Below are 23,072 nucleotides of genomic sequence, written 5' to 3' on the forward strand. Positions count from 1 at the left end.
GCGCAGGCACAATATATCAGTGCAGCTACAATGTGTGAGCGCAGGCACAATATATCAGTGCAGCTACAATGTGTGAGCGCAGGCACAATATATCAGTGCAGCTACAATGTGTAAGCGCAGGCACAATATATCAGTGCAGCTACAATGTGTGAGCGCAGGCACAATATATCAGTGCAGCTACAATGTGTGAGCGCAGGCACAATGTATCAGTGCAGCTACAATGTGTGAGCGCAGGCACAATATATCAGTGCAGCTACAATGTGTGAGCGCAGGCACAATATATCAGTGCAGCTACAATGTGTGAGCGCAGGCACAATATATCAGTGCAGCTACAATGTGTGAGCGCAGGCACAATATATCAGTGCAGCTACAATGTGTAAGCGCAGGCACAATATATCAGTGCAGCTACAATGTGTGAGCGTAGGCACAATGTATCGGTGCAGCTACAATGTGTGAGCGCAGGCACAATGTATCAGTGCAGCTACAATGTGTGAGCGCAGGCACAATATATCAGTGCAGCTACAATGTGTGAGCGCAGGCACAATGTATCAGTGCAGCTACAATGTGTGAGCGCAGGCACAATATATGAGTGCAGCTACAATGTGTGAGCGCAGGCACAATATATGAGTGCAGCTACAATGTGTGAGCGCAGGCACAATATATGAGTGCAGCTACACTGTATCAGTCTGCAGTCACAGTAGATTGTTTAGAAAGAGTTGTGGAACTTTTCACACTTTTTTTCTACAGCTACAGCTCCTATGCACACCTATGTGTTTCCATGGTTACATGCTACAAACCTTTTGTATTAATTCCCTGCAATCTGGTTTAAGGGGGCTTAATATATGTCTGTTCACAGGTCCTACTGGGGGGGGTCGGGGGACATTAAAATAAGAATCCTGATCAAATCACAGACCAGGACCACCAAGGAGACCAGGGCCTCTGTCCCCGGGGTGCTGGGGCTCTATCAGACACATGGCGCTGTGCACACACAGCTGCAGATAACATCCCGTCTGTCACTTTATACTCACATGAGTTTTAAGTCCCAGTCGCCGCAGGTGACGAAGATGGACTTGACGCTGGGATCTAGGAGCCCCTCTTTGGCCATCCACTCATCGACTCTCTGAAAGACACAAGGGGAAGAGACACAAAGGGAATGTCATGTGCGGCTTTTGGCTTTGGAGCAGACGCCGGTCCCTGCGCAGATAAGACCATGTAATCAGACGAGGGAGAAAATTGTGATCTTATCTGCCCCATCCTACACCCTCTGTGTTATTAACAAGATGTGGTGCTTGTTTACCAGAGGGGGCACATACTAGAAGGTCACCACACTCCTGGAGCGCCTCACGGCTAAATCAGGAGAGGATGTTATCAAACCTCACTCTACTGATAATTATCCGAGAGGGGGGCAATGATCGTTAATTCACAGCGACGTTACAACTTTCATCAAGGTTACACTTCATACAGAAAGCCCTCCTCGTCTGATAACACGCGAGCAGACACAACATGTGAGTGCGACGCTTGGAGATTCCGGACTCTCACCTCCAGGACTTGGCTCAGGGTCGGCTGCCCGTCCACCATTTCTTGGATGATTCCCGTCAGCTGCAAGAGAGAGACATGAATAAGAAGGAGAGAAGTGACGTTCTCTATGACATGGACATATTCTCACAATCTGCAAAGCGCTATTTATTGGTGGCGGGTGCGGTCAGACACGAGGGGTCCGCTGCATATGTCCTGCTGCCATAGCTACCACGGCCTGCTACAGCCACCATGATGCTCAGTCAGTGGCCGGCTCCATATATCATGCATAACATTTTATTGTAAAAAAGAATTCACATAAAAATACCTATTGGACAATCTAAACAAGGAAATGAAAAATACATATAAAATATATATCTCTTAATAGCGTGTAAATTAGCGATTGTAATCACAGTCCCTGTTAAATAGTATAACAAAAATAATAATAATAATAATAATAATAATAATAATAATAGTTTGATACTTTTAAAATAATATATATATATATTCATAGATGTTTTGGCCAGTGGGAGGAAACGGGTCATGTCGATGCGCTGGAAAAACATCTATGAATATATATATATTATTTTTAAAAGTATCAGACTATTTTTTTGTTATATTATATATTGACATAGAACTAGTTACTATGTCTTTATACATGGCTATTTGTGAAGACGTTTTACCCTGATATAGCAATGAAATAATACAGAAAAGCATTAGGTATAGATATCGCAATATGTAAGAGATAAATATTAGTCCGCTCCACGTTTTTAGTTACTATACTTGTCCGATATCGTCTCGTCCGGGTTTTTACGGATCATACTGACTCAATATAAGGAGTGATTTGTCCCTCATTTTATCTCATATAATTGACCACTGAAGAAGAAACCAGTCAGGTTTCGAAACGCGTTTGACAAAGAAATACAAAGGCAAGATAGCGGCAATACAGGGAAAACAAAGATCCTCTATGTAAGAATAAAACATAAGTCATGGAGCAAAGCTGCGTCCCGATATCCCTAATCTACAAGCGCTAAAACGAAAGTGCCGGCCCTAGCGCGCGGACTAACTGTGAGATCCAGCGGTTTTGGAGGGGAACAGCCATACAGGAGAAAGCCACGTGTGTACTAATTACTAGCATGGAATACACACCAGTGTGCACGAAGTATGCTGTGTATGGAAAAGTATAACAAAGGAGCAACAACAAAAGACACAGGAGAGGAACATGACAATTGGGGACAATTTATCTTTACGAGAACGCTACATAGTAACAAAGATTCCAAAAGTTGCGTGAGCTCCGCAATAGGAACCAAAAGAGGGACTGTGATTACAATTGCTAATTTACACACTATTAAGAGATATTTATTCTATATGTATTTTTTATTTCTTTTTTTAGATTGTCCAATAGGTATTTTTATTTGAATTATTTTTCAAGTAAAATGGAATGCATAATATATAGAGCCGGCCATCGATCAAACTTCTGTACACCTGGCCCTCTACACTGCAAGGAGAGGCATCCGCAGCAGAAATACGTAACATAAGGGTAGTTTCAAACTAGTGTTACTATTTTCCGGTATTGAGATCCATTACAGGGGCTCAAGGCCGGAAAAACACGCTTCCGTTTTGTCCCCATTCATTGTCAAAGGGGACAAACTGTAACTGAACAGAATTCTCCCAAATGCATTCCGTTGCTTTCCTATACCGGAGAGCAGCGTGCTGCAGTTTTCTTTCCGTCATGGGATGTGGAGCAAAACGGATCCGTCATGACCCACAATGTAAGTCAATGGGGACTCTCTGACACAATCTGACAACAGAAAACGGATCCGTCCCTCATTGACTTTCAATGGAGTTCATGACGGATCCGTCTTGGCTATGCATAACGGACGCAGACGGTCGTATTATCAGTAACGGAAGCGTTTTTGCTGAACCTGCCGGATCCAGTAAAATCCTAGTGTGACGGGAGCCTCAGCTGACATTCTGCAGGTTTAGGATCGCAGGACACGTTATATCGTGTATCTCGCCCACTTTGCTGCTCCTGCATTTGGCACTGGTTTTACACACGCAGTTCCACTGCCGCGTATCTGCAGCATACACGGCACACATGACCTTACCCTGATTCTGTTTCTGGAAAAGCTGGGTGACAACCAATAACCCGTTCCCAGCGCCTGAGTGCGGGGTGGCGGCACTTCATACGCTGACTGGACAGGATATGTTATACATTATCCAATTGGGTCACCAATAAACTTTCTGTGTCAATTCCTCATAGGGTTTTAAAGATCTCTGCTTGCTGTCAATCAAAAGAACCTCTATTTGTTCATTCCAAATGAATAAAAGTCCACCCTGGTCCTGTGCAGCACTCCTTACAGGGTCCAGCCACCGTGGTGTAAACTGCGCAGACTGGAAGAGGAAATCTACAGCGCCTACTGTAGCAAAGTGGGTGACATTTTTTGAAAATGTCTCATCCACAGCAAAATGTCTGTCCATACAGCCCCGATAACAAAGCGCAGTCTTCTGAGAAGCCGTGCACCTGCGTGACCAGCGTGCGGCCAGGACAGGTCTCTATTGAGTGACAGCAAGCAGTCGACTGGGAAACAGCAGAATTTTATTGAATTGCTGAAAACCTTAAGAGTTAGGGAAAGCTGGGTGACTACCCTTGTAGGTGCTGTGATGGAGACCGTGTTCCCCTTCACCCAGCTTTCCCCAGAGAGGACGGACACCAGATTTCTGTCATCTCTGCAGAGGACAGAAAGACCAGGGAAGGAGAAGCAAAGGATTCGGCAAAAAGTTAGGGGGAAATGTCAGGAATGCGCAGGGGCGCGCGTGTCCCGGAGATGATTAGACACAGTCTGTGCCCTGCTGACCACATTAACATAGAAATGGCCGCGATTATTCACTGCACCAAGAAATAACAGAGAAGTTCCCTGGATTTTATGAAACGAGTGAGCCGTACCCAGCGCAGATTATTTTTATGGTCAGTCATTACTTAGCAGTGATCCTGCAAATGTGATCAGATATTATAAGAGGGGAGCGGGAGACGTCCCCTACATGGAGCCCGCTGCAGTGCAGGACACCGGTCTGGGCCCAAGAGCTGACAATGTCGCTCCTGCAAAGATGATGACTCGAGGAAAACGCTGCATGAGATCTTACTGCGCTGTGCGAACCGACGTACATAGAGCGTGTAACAAAAAGTCCTGCAACTAATACAGTTTATGTCTAAATATGGCTGCTTGTTGTCAATGAATGATAATAAGGCCTCATGCACACGACCGGTGTGTTTTGCGGTCCTCAAATTGCGGATCCGCAAAACACGGATGGCGTCCGCGTGCGTTCCACAATTTGCGGAAAGGCACGGACAGCCATTGATATAACTCCCTATTCTTGCCCATCAAACGGACAAGACTAGGACAGGTTATATTTTTTTTTTCCGGACCACGGAACGGAGCAACGGATGCGGACAGCACACTGAGTGCCATCCGCATCTTGTGCAGCCCCATTGAAGTCAATGGGTTCGCATCCAAGCCGCATAAACTGCGGCTCGGATACCGACCAAAACCACGCCCGTGTGCATGAGGCCTAACATTCACATCCAGAGGCTGAAATCGCGTACAGACCACATACTGAAGCTTTGATACAAATGTATCCAGCCTGATTTTACCATCATGGATACACTGTAACAAACTATGAGGACAGAAAGGACAGTCAGGTGTCTATATGTAACAAACCCTCAGCAATGAGAGGTACCAGGATGTCATCTATTGCACAGGGTCTATAGATAACACCCAAACACATGGCGCTCCCTGACCTCGTGGACGGAGGACAAGTAATTGTAATGAATCCCGGGCTCCGACTTAAGGCAAACGAATGTCCCGCTAATGACTGAGGGGGAGCGCTAATAAATACCTTTCAGGGAGAAGCGTTAATTAACACGGGAGAGGACGCTGCAGGATTTTCTTTTCCACTTCATTAAGTTGTTATGATGAGGAAACATGCGGCACTTATAGGGTCCTGCACCATGGAAGAAGACGGATCACTATATACGAGGACGTCTGCTGGGGGTGACCCATACACAATGTGATAGATCTGCTGCGGCTCAACAGGTTGCATAAGAAGGTGCAGCAATTACTGCATGATCAGAGGGTCACCATGTGCAATAACACATGATCAGAGGGTCACCATGTGCAATAACACATGATCAGAGGGTCACCATGTACAATAACACATGATCAGAGGGTCACCATGTGCAATAACACATGATCAGAGGGTCACCATGTGCAATAACACATGATCAGAGGGTCACCATGTACAATAACACATGATCAGGGGGTGCACTGGGTGCAATAACACATGATCAGGGGGTGCACTGGGTGCAATAACACATGATCAGGGGGTCACCATGTGCAATAACACATGATCAGAGGGTCACCATGTACAATAACACATGATCAGGGGGTCACCATGTGCAATAACACATGATCAGGGGGTCACCATGTACAATAACACATGATCAGGGGGTGCACTGGGTGCAATAACACATGATCAGGGGGTGCACTGGGTGCAATAACACATGATCAGGGGGTCACCATGTGCAATAACACATGATCAGGGGGTGCACTGGGTGCAATAACACATGATCAGGGGGTGCACTGGGTGCAATAACACATGATCAGGGGGTGCACTGGGTGCAATAACACATGATCAGAGGGTCACCATGTGCAATAACACATGATCAGAGGGTCACCATGTGCAATAACACATGATCAGGGGGTGCACCGGGTGCAATAACACATGATCAGGGGGTCACCATGTGCAATAACACATGATCAGAGGTGCACCGGGTGCAATAACACATGATCAGAGGTGCACCGGGTGCAATAACACATGATCAGAGGTGCACCGGGTGCAATAACACATGATCAGAGGGTGCACTGGGTGCAATAACACATGATCAGAGGGTCACCATGTGCAATAACACATGATCAGAGGGTCACCATGTGCAATAACACATGATCAGGGGGTGCACCGGGTGCAATAACACATGATCAGGGGGTCACCATGTGCAATAACACATGATCAGAGGTGCACCGGGTGCAATAACACATGATCAGAGGGTGCACTGGGTGCAATAACACATGATCAGAGGGTCACCATGTGCAATAACACATGATCAGAGGGTCACCATGTGCAATAACACATGATCAGAGGGTCACCATGTGCAATAACACATGATCAGAGGGTCACCATGTGCAATAACACATGATCAGGGGGTGCACTGGGTGCAATAACACATGATCAGGGGGTGCACTGGGTGCAATAACACATGATCAGGGGTGCACTGGGTGCAATAACACATGATCAGGGGGGTGCACCGTGTGTAATAACACATAATCAGGGGGTGCACCGTGTGCAATAACACATGATCAGGGGGTGCACCGTGTGCAATAACACATGATCAGGGGGTGCACCGTGTGCAATAACACATGATCAGGGGGTGCACCGGGTGCAATAACACATGATCAGGGGGTGCACTGGGTGCAATAACACATGATCAGGGGGTGCACTGGGTGCAATAACACATGATCAGGGGGTGCACTGGGTGCAATAACACATGATCAGGGGGTGCACCGTGTGTAATAACACATGATCAGGGGTGCACCGGGTGCAATAACACATGGTCAGAGGGTCACCATGTGCAATAGCATATGATCAGGGGGTGCACCGGGTGCAATAACACATGATCCGGGGGTGCACTGGGTGCAATAACACATGATCAGGGGGTGCTCTGTGTGTAATAATACATGAGCTGGGGGTGCACCGTGTGTAATAATACATGAGCTGGGGGTGCACTGTGATCCGCTCCGAACGCAAGTGTGAAAGTAGCCTAACCCCCTCCAGCATCTCCTCTCTCCAGCTCCTGTGGACCTACCCCCTCCAGCATCTCTTCTCTCCAGCTACTGTGGCTTTACCCCCCCCCCCCAGCATCTCCTCTCTCCAGCTCCTGTGACTTTACCCTCCTCCAGCATCTCCTCTCTCCTGCTCCTGTGACTTTACCCTCCTCCAGCATCTCCTCTCTCCTGCTCCTGTGACTTTACCCTCCTCCAGCATCTCCTCTCTCCAGCTCCTGTGACTTTACCCCCTCCACCATCTCCTCTCTCCAGCTCCTGTGGACCTACCCCCTCCAGCATCTCTTCTCTCCAGCTACTGTGGCTTTACCCTCCTCCAGCATCTCCTCTCTCCAGCTCCTGTGGATTTACCCCCCCCCCCCCCCCCCCCAGCATCTCCTCTCTCCTGCTCCTGTGACTTTACCCTCCTCCAGCATCTCCTCTCTCCTGCTCCTGTGACTTTACCCTCCTCCAGCATCTCCTCTCTCCTGCTCCTGTGACTTTACCCTCCTCCAGCATCTCCTCTCTCCTGCTCCTGTGGCTTTACCCTCCTCCAGCATCTCCTCTCTCCTGCTCCTGTGACTTTACCCTCCTCCAGCATCTCCTCTCTCCTGCTCCTGTGGCTTTACCCTCCTCCAGCATCTCCTCTCTCCTGCTCCTGTGACTTTACCTCCTCCAGCATCTCCTCTCTCCTGCTCCTGTGGCTTTACCCTCCTCCAGCATCTCCTCTCTCCTGCTCCTGTGACTTTACCCCTCCAGCATCTCCTCTCTCCTGCTCCTGTGACTTTACCCTCCTCCAGCATCTCCTCTCTCCTGCTCCTGTGGCTTTACCCTCCTCCAGCATCTCCTCTCTCCTGCTCCTGTGGCTTTACCCCCTCCAGCATCTCCTCTCTCCTGCTCCTGTGGCTTTACCCCCTCCAGCATCTCCTCTCTCCTGCTCCTGTGGCTTTACCTCCTCCAGCATCTCCTCTCTCCACCTCCTGTGACTTTACCCCCCCCCCCCCCCCAGCATCTCCTCTCTCCTGCTCCTGTGACTTTACCCCTCCAGCATCTCCTCTCTCCACCTCCTGTGACTTTACCCCCCCCAGCATCTCCTCTCTCCACCTCCTGTGACTTTACCCCTCCAGCATCTCCTCTCTCCACCTCCTGTGACTTTACCCCCCCCCCCAGCATCTCCTCTCTCCTGCTCCTGTGGCTTTACCCCCTCCAGCTTCTCCTCTCTCCTGCTCCTGTGGCTTTACCCTCCTCCAGCATCTCCTCTCTCCAGCTCCTGTGACTTTACCCCCTCCACCATCTCCTCTCTCCAGCTCCTGTGGATTTACCCCCCCCCCCCAGCATCTCCTCTCTCCTGCTCCTGTGACTTTACCCCTCCAGCATCTCCTCTCTCCACCTCCTGTGACTTTACACCCCCCCCCCAGCATCTCCTCTCTCCTGCTCCTGTGACGTTACCCCTCCACCATCTCCTCTCTCCAGTTCCTGTGGATTTACCCCCCCCCCCCAGCATCTCCTCTCTCCTGCTCCTGTGACTTTACCCCCTCCACCATCTCCTCTCTCCACCTCCTGTGACTTTACCCCCCCCCCCCCCCCAGCATCTCCTCTCTCCTGCTCCTGTGACTTTACCCTCCTCCAGCATTTGTGGCTTTACCCCCTCCAGCATCTCCTCTCTCTAGTTTCTGTGACTTTACCCTCCTCCAGCATCTCCTCTCTCCAGCTCCTGTGATTTTACCCTCCTCCAGCATCTCCTCTCTCCAGCTCCTGTGGCTTTACCCCTCCAGCATCTCCTCTCTCCTGCTCCTGTGACTTTACCTCCTCCAGCATCTCTTCTCCCCAGCTTCTATGGATTTACCAGCTCCAGCATCTCCTCTCTCTAGTTTCTGTGACTTTACCCTCCTCCAGCATCTCCCCTCTTCAGCTCCTGTGGCTTTACCCCCTCCAGCATCTCCTCTCTCCAGCATCTGTGGCTTTACGCCCTCCAGTATCTCCTCTCTCCTGCGGCTTTACCCTCCTCCAGCATCTCCTCTCTCCAGCTCCTGTGGCTTTACCCCTCCAGCATCTCCGCTCTCCAGCTCCTGTGACTTTACCTCCTCCAGCATCTCTTCTCCCCAGCTTCTATGGATTTACCAGCTCCAGCATCTCCTCTCTCTAGTTTCTGTGACTTTACCCTCCTCCAGCATCTCCCCTCTTCAGCTCCTGTGGCTTTACCCCCTCCAGCATCTCCTCTCTCCAGCATCTGTGGCTTTACGCCCTCCAGCATCTCCTCTCTCCTGCGGCTTTACCCTCCTCCAGCATCTCCTCTCTCCTGCTCCTGTGGCTTTACCCCCCTCCAGCATCTCCTCTCTCCTGCTCCTGTGGCTTTACCCTCCTCCAGCATCTCCTCTCTCCTGCTCCTGTGGCTTTACCCCCCTCCAGCATCTCCTCTCTCCAGCTCCTGTGGCTTTACCCTACTCCAGCATCTCCTCTCTCCAGCTCCTGTGGCTTTATCCCCTCCAGCATCTCCTCTCTCCTGCTCCTGTGGCTTTACCCCCTCCATCATCTCCTCTCTCCTGCTCCTGTGGCTTTACCCCCTCCAGCATCTCCTCTCTCCTGCTCCTGTGGCTTTACCCCCCTCCAGCATCTCCTCTCTCCAGCTCCTGTGGCTTTACCCTACTCCAGCATCTCCTCTCTCCAGCTCCTGTGGCTTTATCCCCTCCAGCATCTCCTCTCTCCTGCTCCTGTGGCTTTACCCCCTCCATCATCTCCTCTCTCCTGCTCCTGTGGCTTTACCCCCTCCAGCATCTCCTCTCTCCTGCTCCTGTGGCTTTACCCCCCTCCAGCATCTCCTCTCTCCAGCTCCTGTGGCTTTACCCTACTCCAGCATCTCCTCTCTCCAGCTCCTGTGGCTTTATCCCCTCCAGCATCTCCTCTCTCCTGCTCCTGTGGCTTTACCCCCTCCAGCATCTCCTCTCTCCTGCTCCTGTGGCTTTACCCCCTCCAGCATCTCCTCTCTCCTGCTCCTGTGGCTTTACCCCCTCCAGCATCTCCTCTCTCCTGCTCCTGTGGCTTTACCTCCTCCAGCATCTCCTCTCTCCAGCTCCTGTGGCTTTATCCCCTCCAGCATCTCCTCTCTCCTGCTCCTGTGGCTTTACCCCCTCCAGCATCTCCTCTCTCCTGCTCCTGTGGCTTTACCCCCTCCAGCATCTCCTCTCTCCAGCTCCTGTGGCTTTATCCCCTCCAGCATCTCCTCTCTCCTGCTCCTGTGGCTTTACCCCCTCCAGCATCTCCTCTCTCCTGCTCCTGTGGCTTTACCCCCTCCAGCATCTCCTCTCTCCTGCTCCTGTGGCTTTACCTCCTCCAGCATCTCCTCTCTCCAGCTCCTGTGGCTTTATCCCCTCCAGCATCTCCTCTCTCCTGCTCCTGTGGCTTTACCCCCTCCAGCATCTCCTCTCTCCTGCTCCTGTGGCTTTACCCCCTCCAGCATCTCCTCTCTCCTGCTCCTGTGGCTTTACCTCCTCCAGCATCTCCTCTCTCCAGCTCCTGTGGCTTTATCCCCTCCAGCATCTCCTCTCTCCTGCTCCTGTGGCTTTACCCCCTCCAGCATCTCCTCTCTCCTGCTCCTGTGGCTTTACCCCCTCCAGCATCTCCTCTCTCCTGCTCCTGTGGCTTTACCTCCTCCAGCATCTCCTCTCTCCTGCTCCTGTGGCTTTAGACCCCCCCCCCAGCAAACACTTGGCATTGTACATGGTGACCTCAGGTTTGTCTGCTGCTTGGCCAGCGAGATTCTAATGCATGGAGCTCTGGATGAACAGTTCTGGTGCTGCTTCCAGTATCAGATGACCTCACACATTTCGGCCCTCTGTGTCCCTGGGCTTTGTGGTCGTCCCTGCATGTCTCCACGACACCTCTTACAGGTGAGCGGGCGGCTCACTCTGCTTCTACTCCACCTCTAAGACAACCAGTATGGCCGCCATATCATCTCCCTCAAAGCCTGAAACCTTCCTTTCCTAGACACCTGCAGAAACCACATACTGACCTGTAATACTGAGCACCGATGGCTTCTCACAATCACCCTCATCATCCAGAAGATACAGCGTCTGGACACAATCTCAGAGATACAAAACGCTGCTGCAGCGCTGAACATTATTCTTTCATGCTGATCCCCGCTCCCCTCACTTCATGACATGGCACTAATGCGGGCGACGACTGCTGTGACCTTATCACCGCGGCAGATAATCCCAACAATTCATTAGAAATGGAGGCGACCTTTTCACGATGTCGTGTGAGCGAAGGACAACTACTCCCATCACCTGAGAACATTCAGCAGTGACTGAAGTCGTAGGTTATGATCGCCCAATATAATAAAAAATTGCACGTAATAACCAGACGTCTGGTTCATGGCCGCGGATAATAACACGTGAAGCATTATTCTGTGCAGACTCAAGACTTCTCACAGCTGAGGATTTGTCACAGTTGTCAGGTAACGGTCTGATTCTAGACTGATATATTTTACCTCGGCTGATACACTGTAACAAACCCGTCAGGATAGCAACTAGTTCACAGAGGACTGTCCAGGACAAATGCATGGGGTACATTAATGTAGTCCTGCCTAGAAGAGCTTACAATCTATAACACAACAACATGGAAACATCTGGCCCTAATATGTCCTCTTGGCACCCATTATAGTTGTCACCCAGCTTTCCACAGACCCTGAACAGAATAAGAAGTTGCAGCACAAACCAGTAGTGCTCTCTCTGTGTGCCAGTCTTCACTGTAGTTCTGACATTATATTGAGGAACCAGGAAGATCAGGAAGAACACAGCACTGCAGAGTAAGTCCTGGAACTACCCCACAGAAAACACATTGTAATCCAGTGATTCACAAGAGTTACACTTACCTCAGTGCAAAACGGGGTGAGCTGAGGGTGCACCACGGGCTGCACATACGTGTGGAACGTCGACTCGATCTCCATGGTTCTGCCGTTTAACTTCAGTATAGGGAACTCAATTATTTCCTGCAAGTAAGAAGAATCAGACATTAACCATCCGGGTCCTCACCGCACAGTAACCACATCTCAGACCACGGGCACGGCTTATCCTCCAGTCACACCCAGAGCTGCAGGCTGCTGCCTGGAATACGCCGGTAGTTTATCTGCGCTCTACACACAGACATTCCAGTGTCTTCTATCACAACGCACTGCTCTCGGGCATGATGAATTGTGAATGCAGCTCTGGAGGTGAATGATGAAGAACACAGAATGAAACAATCAGTACTGATGATTTATGTGATATCAATCTATAAAATACTGAGGAAGTGGTGGCCAGAGAGGATGCTATGTCCTGCTCACACAGCTGACCGTTTGCTACAATGCACTGACACACTGTTACAAACTTCAGCTGTGTAAGCAGGACTAGGTTAGATGTCTTTTGCAGCTTAAAGGGGTATATCATCAGAGCGTTCAAGAAAGGGGGCCCCATGCGATCAGCCGCTTCGTTCATTTTTATGGGCGTTCCTGAGATAGCCGAGTACAACCCTCTGCCTCACATCAATTCGGTGTAATGTCATCCAAATAAAGCTTTCAAGATCTCTGCTTGCTGTAAGTTTATAGGCATATTCCTCTTTACAGTCACATATACAGCTAGTCCAGCCCTCGGCTGATGGTGTTACATTTGTATCCAGTCTAGACAATGCTATACAAATCTCTCCACTAGTTTGCTACAATGTATCAGTACAAGTTGTTCAGCTGACAGAGCATTGTCTGGACTGGATACAACTGTAACAAACCCTCAGCTGAGAGCTGTGTTACTGAACGTAATCTAGAGTCTAGAGTGTTCTCATTCACTGACATAAAACGAAGACCACAGAAATTTGAGGAGTTGGAATCTAACTTCTATTAGAAAGCTGTAGAACTTTCCATTTATGTGGAGGAGATTTAAGGGGCTCTCTGAGACTGGGACCCCCTTCGTCAAAAGACCGTGCAGGGGTTAAAAAAGACTCAACTGTCAGCAGTGCTCTGAGTGGCTGGAGGCGTCATTGCCGGTCCCGTGGGGCCCAGCGCAGGAACGGGACTGAGACTTTTTTCCTCTAACTTCTGCACCCCGCCTGCCCATATGAAGAGGGGCCTTTAATCTTCATTTATATAAAACTGGAGACCCCCTTTAAGGCCCAGAGGAGCTGCGCACTATTTGCCTCTACGATTCGCCTGTTACTTTGTATCTAACACAATGAACATTATTTGTTCTGACATCAAAAGAAACTTTCCTGACACCGAGGAGACGGAGGCAAGGGAATAAAGGGGGCGCTCATATTTATGCAACCTATTACTACTGCCCCCTTAAACAGCAGGTGTGAAGAGTACCCTCCCATGTAGCAGGCCACGATTACCATGTCACGACCTGCATTAGACATTAGCAGTTTCGGTCACATGACTTCAATGGTCGTTAATGATAACAATATCCGTAACAAATGGCGCAGAGATAAAACAAACAGCGAGAAGCCGAGCAGATAAAAGCGCCATCATTACGCGCCAGTCGTTAATCCCATCTTTTATGTCCCTTGTGTCGGTGACAATTTGTTTTGTACCTTCAGAAGATTAATTGGTCAGTTCTCCCTAATAAAGACGCATCGCAATGAGGCCGCCATTTCTATATATCTCTTTAAAGCGGCGCCGCGGCTGGGGTTATGGAAATGCGCCCACTGACTGATGTCATACTGATAACGACGGCTCCTTAATATTCAAAAACAGTTTGCAAAATTTAATCAAAGCCGCCAAAAGCAAACATTTTTACTTGCTGACACTTTTACGAGCGCGTTCATACATTTTTTACAACCCAGGAACGCAATTAAGAGTGGTTTAACCCTTCCTGGACCAGCGGCCTGTAGACAGTGAGCAAAATAAACAGGAGGGAGGAGCTGAGCGCAGCGACCATTACAGGAGCCATATATATATATATACACAGGGAGACACCGTAATCCCGGACAGTCTGGCGCACTATGTGCCAATAGTCTAAGAACCCGTTCTTACGCCGCAGTTCACGGACCTCCTGTAAGAAGCAGCTCTCTACGACTAAGTGATATTCTGTACAGCGCTGCGGGATATGTCAGCGCTATGTAAACCCCCTTTGAATGAGGGCAACTATAAGACAACCCATTAACGGTAAAGCCCCCCCATTACACAGTCTGACCACTGTCACCAGTGCCTCGTGCCTCAGTGTTGTTACCAGCGCCTTGGTGATGTCACTGTCACCAGTGCTTCGTGCCTCAGTGATATCACCAGTGCCTCAGTGTGGTCACCAGGGTCTCACGTCTCAGTAATATCACCAGTGCCTCATGCGTCAGTGAAGTGACCAGTACCTCATGCCTCAGTGATATCACCAGTGCCTCATGTGTCAGTGAAGTGACCAGTACCTCATGCCTCAGTGATATTACTTGTACCTCATTCCCCCATGATGCCACTGATGCTTTGTAGAGGCAGAAAGTAATGGTCGCCTTCTTAAAGCTGCAGAGTAATGCAATTATCTCATGTAAGACGTGGCACCTCCTGCGGTGGCCTCACATCGTGCACAGTGGGGGGGCTGAGGCTCTGATAAGCGACCCTCCATATTAATGTGTAATGCATCCGATCCATCTTCACCCTCCGGTTCTCAGCGAGGAGTCTCGCAGATACCGTCAGCCGGGATTTACTGCTCTGTGCTAAGACCCCATTAGTAAATACACATTATGGTGAGGGGCGGCGCGGCTTTAGATCACCCCAGATGTATTGTGCATCTTCTTTCCTGGTGATGGTAAATCGTGGTGTCCGGCTCCCTGCAGAGCACCGGGGGGGGGGGGGGGGGGGGAATGCCAGGATAATGGGGCAGCTATCACTGAGGTTCTGCGGGGACACTACATGCCCTCCTCTCCGGCAGCCGGGGTCAAGTGCTGCACTTTTTATTTTGTTTGCTTAGATCAGAGTGGAAAGGTCGAGAGATGGAAGAGACTGATGAAAATGAAGCGTCCGTGGTGGGCTGCAGCGGCCGGTGATGGACTAATATGATTGTGTTTGATTTATTGTCCCCGAGATTGATGATATCTTCTGCTCCAATTATCTCTGTGTAAAGACTGGATGTGACTTGTGTCTTCTGTGCCGAGCGTCTGCCAGGACATGGCGGCACAGGACGGCGTCCCCAACCCGCCAAACGCCACCGGAATTAAGGCTAGATTATTACAGTGGACGAGAAGCTGAACCCCTATCAACTATTAGGTTCAGTAGAAGTCACCGGGAAGACCCTGAGCCCAGGACCCTGCAATAAGCCAGAAAGGAGCTGCTGTGGACTGCATAGCAACTTACCGAGTAATGCATGGAGACAGGATTGCCGAACCCCACATGTGGCAGAAAGAAAATCTGTGCGGACATATGCAGCAGATCTGTAGAGGGCCCCAGCACGACCGTGTAATGCTATGTTTCCCTGCAGCTGGCGGTCGGGTTACTCTGTAAATGCATCACTGATCCTGTGCTGGTCCTGAGGTGCAGCCATAATCACTGCTCCTGTGCTGGTCCTGAGGTACAGCCATAATCACTGATCCTGTGCTGGTCCTGAGGTACAGCCATAATCACTGATCCTGTGCTGGTCCTGAGGTACAGCCATAATCACTGATCCTGTGCTGGTCCTGAGGTACAGCCATAATCACCTATCCTGTGCTGGTCCTGAGGTGCAGCCATAATCACTGATCCTGAGGTACAGCCATAATCACCTCTCCTGTGCTGGTCCTGAGGTACAGCCATAATCACTGATCCTGTGCTGGTCCTGAGGTACAGCCATAATCACCTCTCCTGTGCTGGTCCTGAGGTACAGCCATAATCACTGATCCTGTGCTGGTCCTGAGGTACAGCCATAATCACTGATCCTGTGCTGGTCCTGAGGTGCAGCCATAATCACCTATCCTGTGCGGGTCCTGAGGTGCAGCCATAATCACTTCTCCTGTGCTGGTCCTGAGGTACAGCCATAATCACTGATCCTGTGCTGGTCCTGAGGTACAGCCATAATCACTGATCCTGTGCTGGTCCTGAGGTACAGCCATAATCACCTCTCCTGTGCTGGTCCTGAGGTACAGCCATAATCACTGATCCTGTGCTGGTCCTGAGGTACAGCCATAATCACTGATCCTGTGCTGGTCCTGAGGTGCAGCCATAATCACTGATCCTGTGCTGGTCCTGAGGTGCAGCCATAATCACTGATCCTGAGGTACAGCCATAATCACCTCTCCTGTGCTGGTCCTGAGGTACAGCCCTAATCACCTCTCCTGTGCTGGTCCTGAGGTACAGCCATAATCACTGCTCCTGTGCTGGTCCTGAGGTACAGCCATAATCACTGCTCCTGTGCTGGTCCTGAGGTGCAGCCATAATCACTGATCCTGTGCTGGTCCTGAAGTACAGCCATAATCACTGATCCTGTGCTGGTCCTGAGGTACAGCCATAATCACTGATCCTGTGCTGGTCCTGAGGTACAGCCATAATCACTGATCCTGTGCTGGTCCTGAGGTGCAGCCATAATCACCTATCCTGTGCTGGTCCTGAGGTGCAGCCATAATCACTGCTCCTGTGCTGGTCCTGAGGTACAGCCATAATCACTGATCCTGTGCTGGTCCTGAGGTACAGCCATAATCACTGATCCTGTGCTGGTCCTGAGGTACAGCCATAATCACTGATCCTGTGCTGGTCCTGAGGTGCAGCCATAATCACTGATCCTGAGGTACAGCCATAATCACCTCTCCAGTGCTGGTCCTGAGGTACAGCCATAATCACCTCTCCTGTGCTGGTCCTGAGGTACAGCCATAATCACTGCTCCTGTGCTGGTCCTGAGGTACAGCCATAATCACTGCTCCTGTGCTGGTCCTGAGGTGCAGCCATAATCACTGCTCCTGTGCTGGTCCTGAGGTACGGCCATAATCACTGATCCTGTGCTGGTCCTGAGGTACAGCCATAATCACTGATCCTGTGCTGGTCCTGAGGTACAGCCATAATCACTGATCCTGTGCTGGTCCTGAGGTGCAGCCATAATCACTGATCCTGAGGTACAGCCATAATCACCTCTCCTGTGCTGGTCCTGAGGTACAGCCATAATCACCTCTCCTGTGCTGGTCCTGAGGTACAGCCATAATCACTGCTCCTGTGCTGGTCCTGAGGTACAGCCATAATCACTGCTCCTGTGCTGGTCCTGAGGTGCAGCCATAATCACTGATCCTGTGCTGGTCCTGAAGTACAGCCATAATCACTGATCCTGTGCTGGTCCTGAGGTACAGCCATAATCACTGATCCTGTGCAGGTCCTGAGGTACAGCCATAATCACTGATCCTGTGCTGGTCCTGAGGTACAGCCATAATCACTGATCCTGGGCTGGTCCTGAGGTACAGCCATAATCACTGATCCTGAGGTACAGCCATAATCACTGATCCTGTGCTGGTCCTGAGGTACAGCCATAATCACTGCTCCTGTGCTGGTCCTGAGGTACAGCCATAATCACTGCTCCTGTGCTGGTCCTAAGGTACAGCCGTAATCACTGATCCTGTGCTGGTCCTGAGGTACAGCCGTAATCACTGATCCTGTGCTGGTCCTGAGGTACAGCCGTAATCACTGCTCCTGTGCTGGTCCTGAGGTACAGCCATAATCACTGCTCCTGTGCTGGTCCTGAGGTACAGCCATAATCACTGATCCTGTGCTGGTCCTGAGGTACAGCCATAATCACTGATCCTGTGCTGGTCCTGAGGTACAGCTATAATCACTGATCCTGTGCTGGTCCTGAGGTGCAGCCATAATCACTGATCCTGTGCTGGTCCTGAGGTACAGCCGTAATCACTGATCCTGTGCTGGTCCTGAGGTACAGCCATAATCACCTATTCCGTGCTGGTCCTGAGGTATAGCCATAATCACTGATCCTGTGCTGGTCCTGAGGTACAGCCGTAATCACTGATTCTGTGCTGGTGCTGAGGTACAGCCATAATCATGGATCTTGTGCTTGTCCTGAGGTACAGCAATAATCACTGCTCCTGTGCTGGTCCGGAGGTACAGCCATAATCACCTATCCTGTGCTGGTCCTGAGGTACAGCCATAATCACTGATCCTGAGCTGGTCCTGAGGTACAGTCGTAATCACTGATCCTGTGCTGGTGCTGAGGTACAGCCATAATCACTGATCTTGTGCTGGTCCTGAGGTACAGCCATAATCACTGATCCTGTGCTGGTCCTGAGGTACAGCCATAATCACTGATCCTGTGCTGGTCCTGAGGTACAGCCATAATCACTGATCTTGTGCTGGTCCTGAGGTACAGCCATAATCACTGATCCTGTGCTGGTCCTGAGGTACAGCCATAATCACTGATCCTGTGCTGGTCCTGAGGTACAGCCATAATCACTGCTCCTGTGCTGGTCCTGAGGTACAGCCATAATCACTGATCCTGTGCTGGTCCTGAGGTACAGCCATAATCACTGATCCTGTGCTGGTCCTGAGGTACAGCAATAATCACTGATCTTGTGCTGGTCCTGAGGTACAGCCATAATCACTGATCCTGTGCTGGTCCTGAGGTACAGCAATAATCACTGATCTTGTGCTGGTCCTGAGGTACAGCCATAATCACCTATCCTGTGCCGGTCCTGAGGTACAGCCATTATCACCTATCCTGTGCTGGTCCTGAGGTACAGCCATAATTACTGATCCTGTGGTACAGCCATAATCACTGCTCCTGTGCTGGTCCTGAGGTGCAGCCATAATCACTGATCCTGTGCTGGTCCTGAGGTACAGCCGTAATCACTGATCCTGTGTTGGTCCTGAGGTACAGCCATAATCACTGCTCCTGTGCTGGTCCTGAGGTACAGCCATAATCACTGATCCTGTGCTGGTCCTGAGGTACGGCCATAATCACTGATCCTGTGCTGGTCCTGAGGTACAGCCATAATCACGGATCTTGTGCTTGTCCTGAGGTACAGCAATAATTACTGCTCCTGTGCTGGTCCTGAGGTGCAGCCATAATCATTGATCCTGAGGTACAGCCATAATCACCTCTCCTGTGCTGGTCCTGAGGTACAGCCATAATCACCTCTCCTGTGCTGGTCCTGAGGTACAGCCATAATCACTGCTCCTGTGCTGGTCCTGAGGTACAGCCATAATCACTGCTCCTGTGCTGGTCCTGAGGTGCAGCCATAATCACTGATCCTGTGCTGGTCCTGAGGTACAGCCATAATAACTGATCCTGTGCAGGTCCTGAGGTACAGCCATAATCACTGATCCTGTGCTGGTCCTGAGGTACAGCCATAATCACTGATCCTGGGCTGGTCCTGAGGTACAGCCATAATCACTGATACTGAGGTACAGCCATAATCACTGATCCTGTGCTGGTCCTGAGGTACAGCCATAATCACTGATCCTGTGCTGGTCCTGAGGTACAGCCGTAATCACTGATCCTGTGCTGGTCCTGAGGTACAGCCATAATCACTGATCCTGTGCTGGTCCTGAGGTACAGCCTTAATCACCTATCCTGGGCTGGTCCTGAGGTACAGCCGTAATCACTGATCCTGTGCTGGTCCTGAGGTACAGCCATAATCACTGATCCTGTGCTGGTCCTGAGGTACAGCCATAATCACTGCTCCTGTGCTGGTCCTGAGGTACAGCCATAATCACTGCTCCTGTGCTGGTCCTAAGGTACAGCCGTAATCACTGATCCTGTGCTGGTCCTGAGGTACAGCCGTAATCACTGATCCTGTGCTGGTCCTGAGGTACAGCCATAATCACTGCTCCTGTGCTGGTCCTGAGGTACAGCCATAATCACTGATCCTGTGCTGGTCCTGAGGTACAGCCATAATCACTGATCCTGTGCTGGTCCTGAGGTACAGCTATAATCACTGATCCTGTGCTGGTCCTGAGGTACAGCCGTAATCACTGATCCTGTGCTGGTCCTGAGGTACAGCCATAATCACCTATTCCGTGCTGGTCCTGAGGTACAGCCATAATCACCTATTCCGTGCTGGTCCTGAGGTACAGCCATAATCACTGATCCTGTGCTGGTCCTGAGGTACAGCCGTAATCACTGATTCTGTGCTGGTGCTGAGGTACAGCCATAATCATGGATCTTGTGCTTGTCCTGAGGTACAGCAATAATCACTGCTCCTGTGCTGGTCCGGAGGTACAGCCATAATCACCTATCCTGTGCTGGTCCTGAGGTACAGCCATAATCACTGATCCTGAGCTGGTCCTGAGGTACAGTCGTAATCACTGATCCTGTGCTGGTGCTGAGGTACAGCCATAATCACTGATCTTGTGCTGGTCCTGAGGTACAGCCATAATCACTGATCCTGTGCTGGTCCTGAGGTACAGCCATAATCACTGATCCTGTGCTGGTCCTGAGGTACAGCCATAATCACTGATCTTGTGCTGGTCCTGAGGTACAGCCATAATCATTGATCCTGTGCTGGTCCTGAGGTACAGCCATAATCACTGATCCTGTGCTGGTCCTGAGGTACAGCCATAATCACTGCTCCTGTGCTGGTCCTGAGGTACAGCCATAATCACTGATCCTGTGCTGGTCCTGAGGTACAGCCATAATCACTGATCCTGTGCTGGTCCTGAGGTACAGCAATAATCACTGATCTTGTGCTGGTCCTGAGGTACAGCCATAATCACTGATCCTGTGCTGGTCCTGAGGTACAGCAATAATCACTGATCTTGTGCTGGTCCTGAGGTACAGCCATAATCACCTATCCTGTGCCGGTCCTGAGGTACAGCCATTATCACCTATCCTGTGCTGGTCCTGAGGTACAGCCATAATTACTGATCCTGTGGTACAGCCATAATCACTGCTCCTGTGCTGGTCCTGAGGTGCAGCCATAATCACTGATCCTGTGCTGGTCCTGAGGTACAGCCGTAATCACTGATCCTGTGTTGGTCCTGAGGTACAGCCATAATCACTGCTCCTGTGCTGGTCCTGAGGTACAGCCATAATCACTGATCCTGTGCTGGTCCTGAGGTACAGCCGTAATCACTGATCCTGTGCTGGTGCTGAGGTACAGCCATAATCACGGATCTTGTGCTTGTCCTGAGGTACAGCAATAATCACTGCTCCTGTGCTGGTCCGGAGGTACAGCCATAATCACCTATCCTGTGCTGATCCTGAGGTACAGCCATAATCACTGATCCTGTGCTGGTCCTGAGGTACAGTCGTAATCACTGATCCTGTGCTGGTGCTGAGGTACAGCCATAATCACTGATCTTGTGCTGGTCCTGAGGTACAGCCATAATCACTGATCCTGTGCTGGTCCTGAGGTACAGCCATAATCACTGATCCTGTGCTGGTCCTGAGGTACAGCCATAATCACTGATCCTGTGCTGGTCCTGAGGTACAGCCATAATCACTGCTCCTGTGCTGGTCCTGAGGTACAGCCATAATCACTGCTCCTGTGCTGGTCCTGAGGTACAGCCATAATCACTGATCCTGTGCTGGTCCTGAGGTACAGCAATAATCACTGATCTTGTGCTGGTCCTGAGGTACAGCCATAATCACTGATCCTGTGCTGGTCCTGAGGTACAGCAATAATCACTGATCTTGTGCTGGTCCTGAGGTACAGCCATAATCACCGATCCTGTGCCGGTCCTGAGGTACAGCCATTATCACCTATCCTGTGCTGGTCCTGAGGTACAGCCATAATTACTGATCCTGTGGTACAGCCATAATCACTGCTCCTGTGCTGGTCGTGAGGTACAGCCATAATCACTGATCCTGTGCTGGTCCTGAGGTACAGCCATAATCACTGATCCTGTGCTGGTCGTGAGGTACAGCCATAATCACTGATCCTGTGCTGGTCCTGAGGTGCAGCCATAATCACTGCTCCTGTGCTGGTCGTGAGGTACAGCCATAATCACTGATCCTGTGCTGGTCCTGAGGTACAGCCATAATCACTGATCCTGTGCTGATCCTGAGGTACAGCCATAATCACTGATCCTGTGCTGGTCGTGAGGTACAGCCATAATCACTGATCCTGTGCTGGTCCTGAGGTACAGCCGTAATCACTGATCCTGTGCTGGTCCTGAGGTACAGCCATAATCACTGATCCTGTGCTGGTCCTGAGGTACAGCCATAATCACTGATCCTGTGCTGGTCGTGAGGTACAGCCATAATCACTGCTCCTGTGCTGGTCCTGAGGTACAGCCATAATCACCGATCCTGTGCTGGTCCTGAGGTACAGCCATAATCACTGATCCTGTGCTGGTCCTGAGGTACAGCAATAATCACTGATCCTGTGCTGGTCCTGAGGTACAGCCATAATCACCTATTCCGTACTGGTCCTGAGGTACAGCCATAATCACCTATCCTGTGCTTGTCCTGAGGTACAGCCATAATCACTGATCCTGTGCTGGTCCTGAGGTACAGCCATAATCACTGATCCTGTGCTGGTCCTGAGGTACAGCCATAATCACTGGTCCTGTGCTGGTCCTGAGGTACAGCCATAATCACTGATCCTGTGCTGGTCCTGAGGTACAGCCATAATCACTGCTCCTGTGCTGGTCCTGAGGTACAGCCATAATCACTGCTCCTGTGCTGGTCCTGAGGTACAGCCATAATCACTGATCCTGTGCTGGTCCTGAGGTACAGCCATTATTTTGCAGATTGTTAACAGAAACCATTAGCAAGCTTGTGGACAGAAACCCCCAACATTTATCATACAGGGCCGTTAGTTTTTTCT

General features: G+C 50.4%; 1 protein-coding gene across 2 annotated transcripts in view; it reads right to left on the bottom strand.

The window, feature by feature from the left end:
* The window catches only part of ERI3 (ERI1 exoribonuclease family member 3), a 228,467-nt gene that overhangs the window by 169,011 nt on the left and 36,384 nt on the right, over window positions 1-23,072 (bottom strand). For both annotated transcript variants that reach the window (XM_044301675.1, XM_044301677.1), the window contains exons 3-5: window positions 12,262-12,378; window positions 1,540-1,599; window positions 1,029-1,120 (exon numbers count right to left, since the gene is read on the bottom strand). In XM_044301675.1, coding sequence (XP_044157610.1) covers window positions 1,029-1,120; window positions 1,540-1,599; window positions 12,262-12,378 — 269 coding nt within the window. The remainder of the gene's footprint in view (window positions 1-1,028; window positions 1,121-1,539; window positions 1,600-12,261; window positions 12,379-23,072) is intronic.

Source organism: Bufo gargarizans, chromosome 7, assembly GCF_014858855.1.
Source record: "Bufo gargarizans isolate SCDJY-AF-19 chromosome 7, ASM1485885v1, whole genome shotgun sequence".
Classification (NCBI taxonomy): domain Eukaryota; kingdom Metazoa; phylum Chordata; class Amphibia; order Anura; family Bufonidae; genus Bufo; species Bufo gargarizans.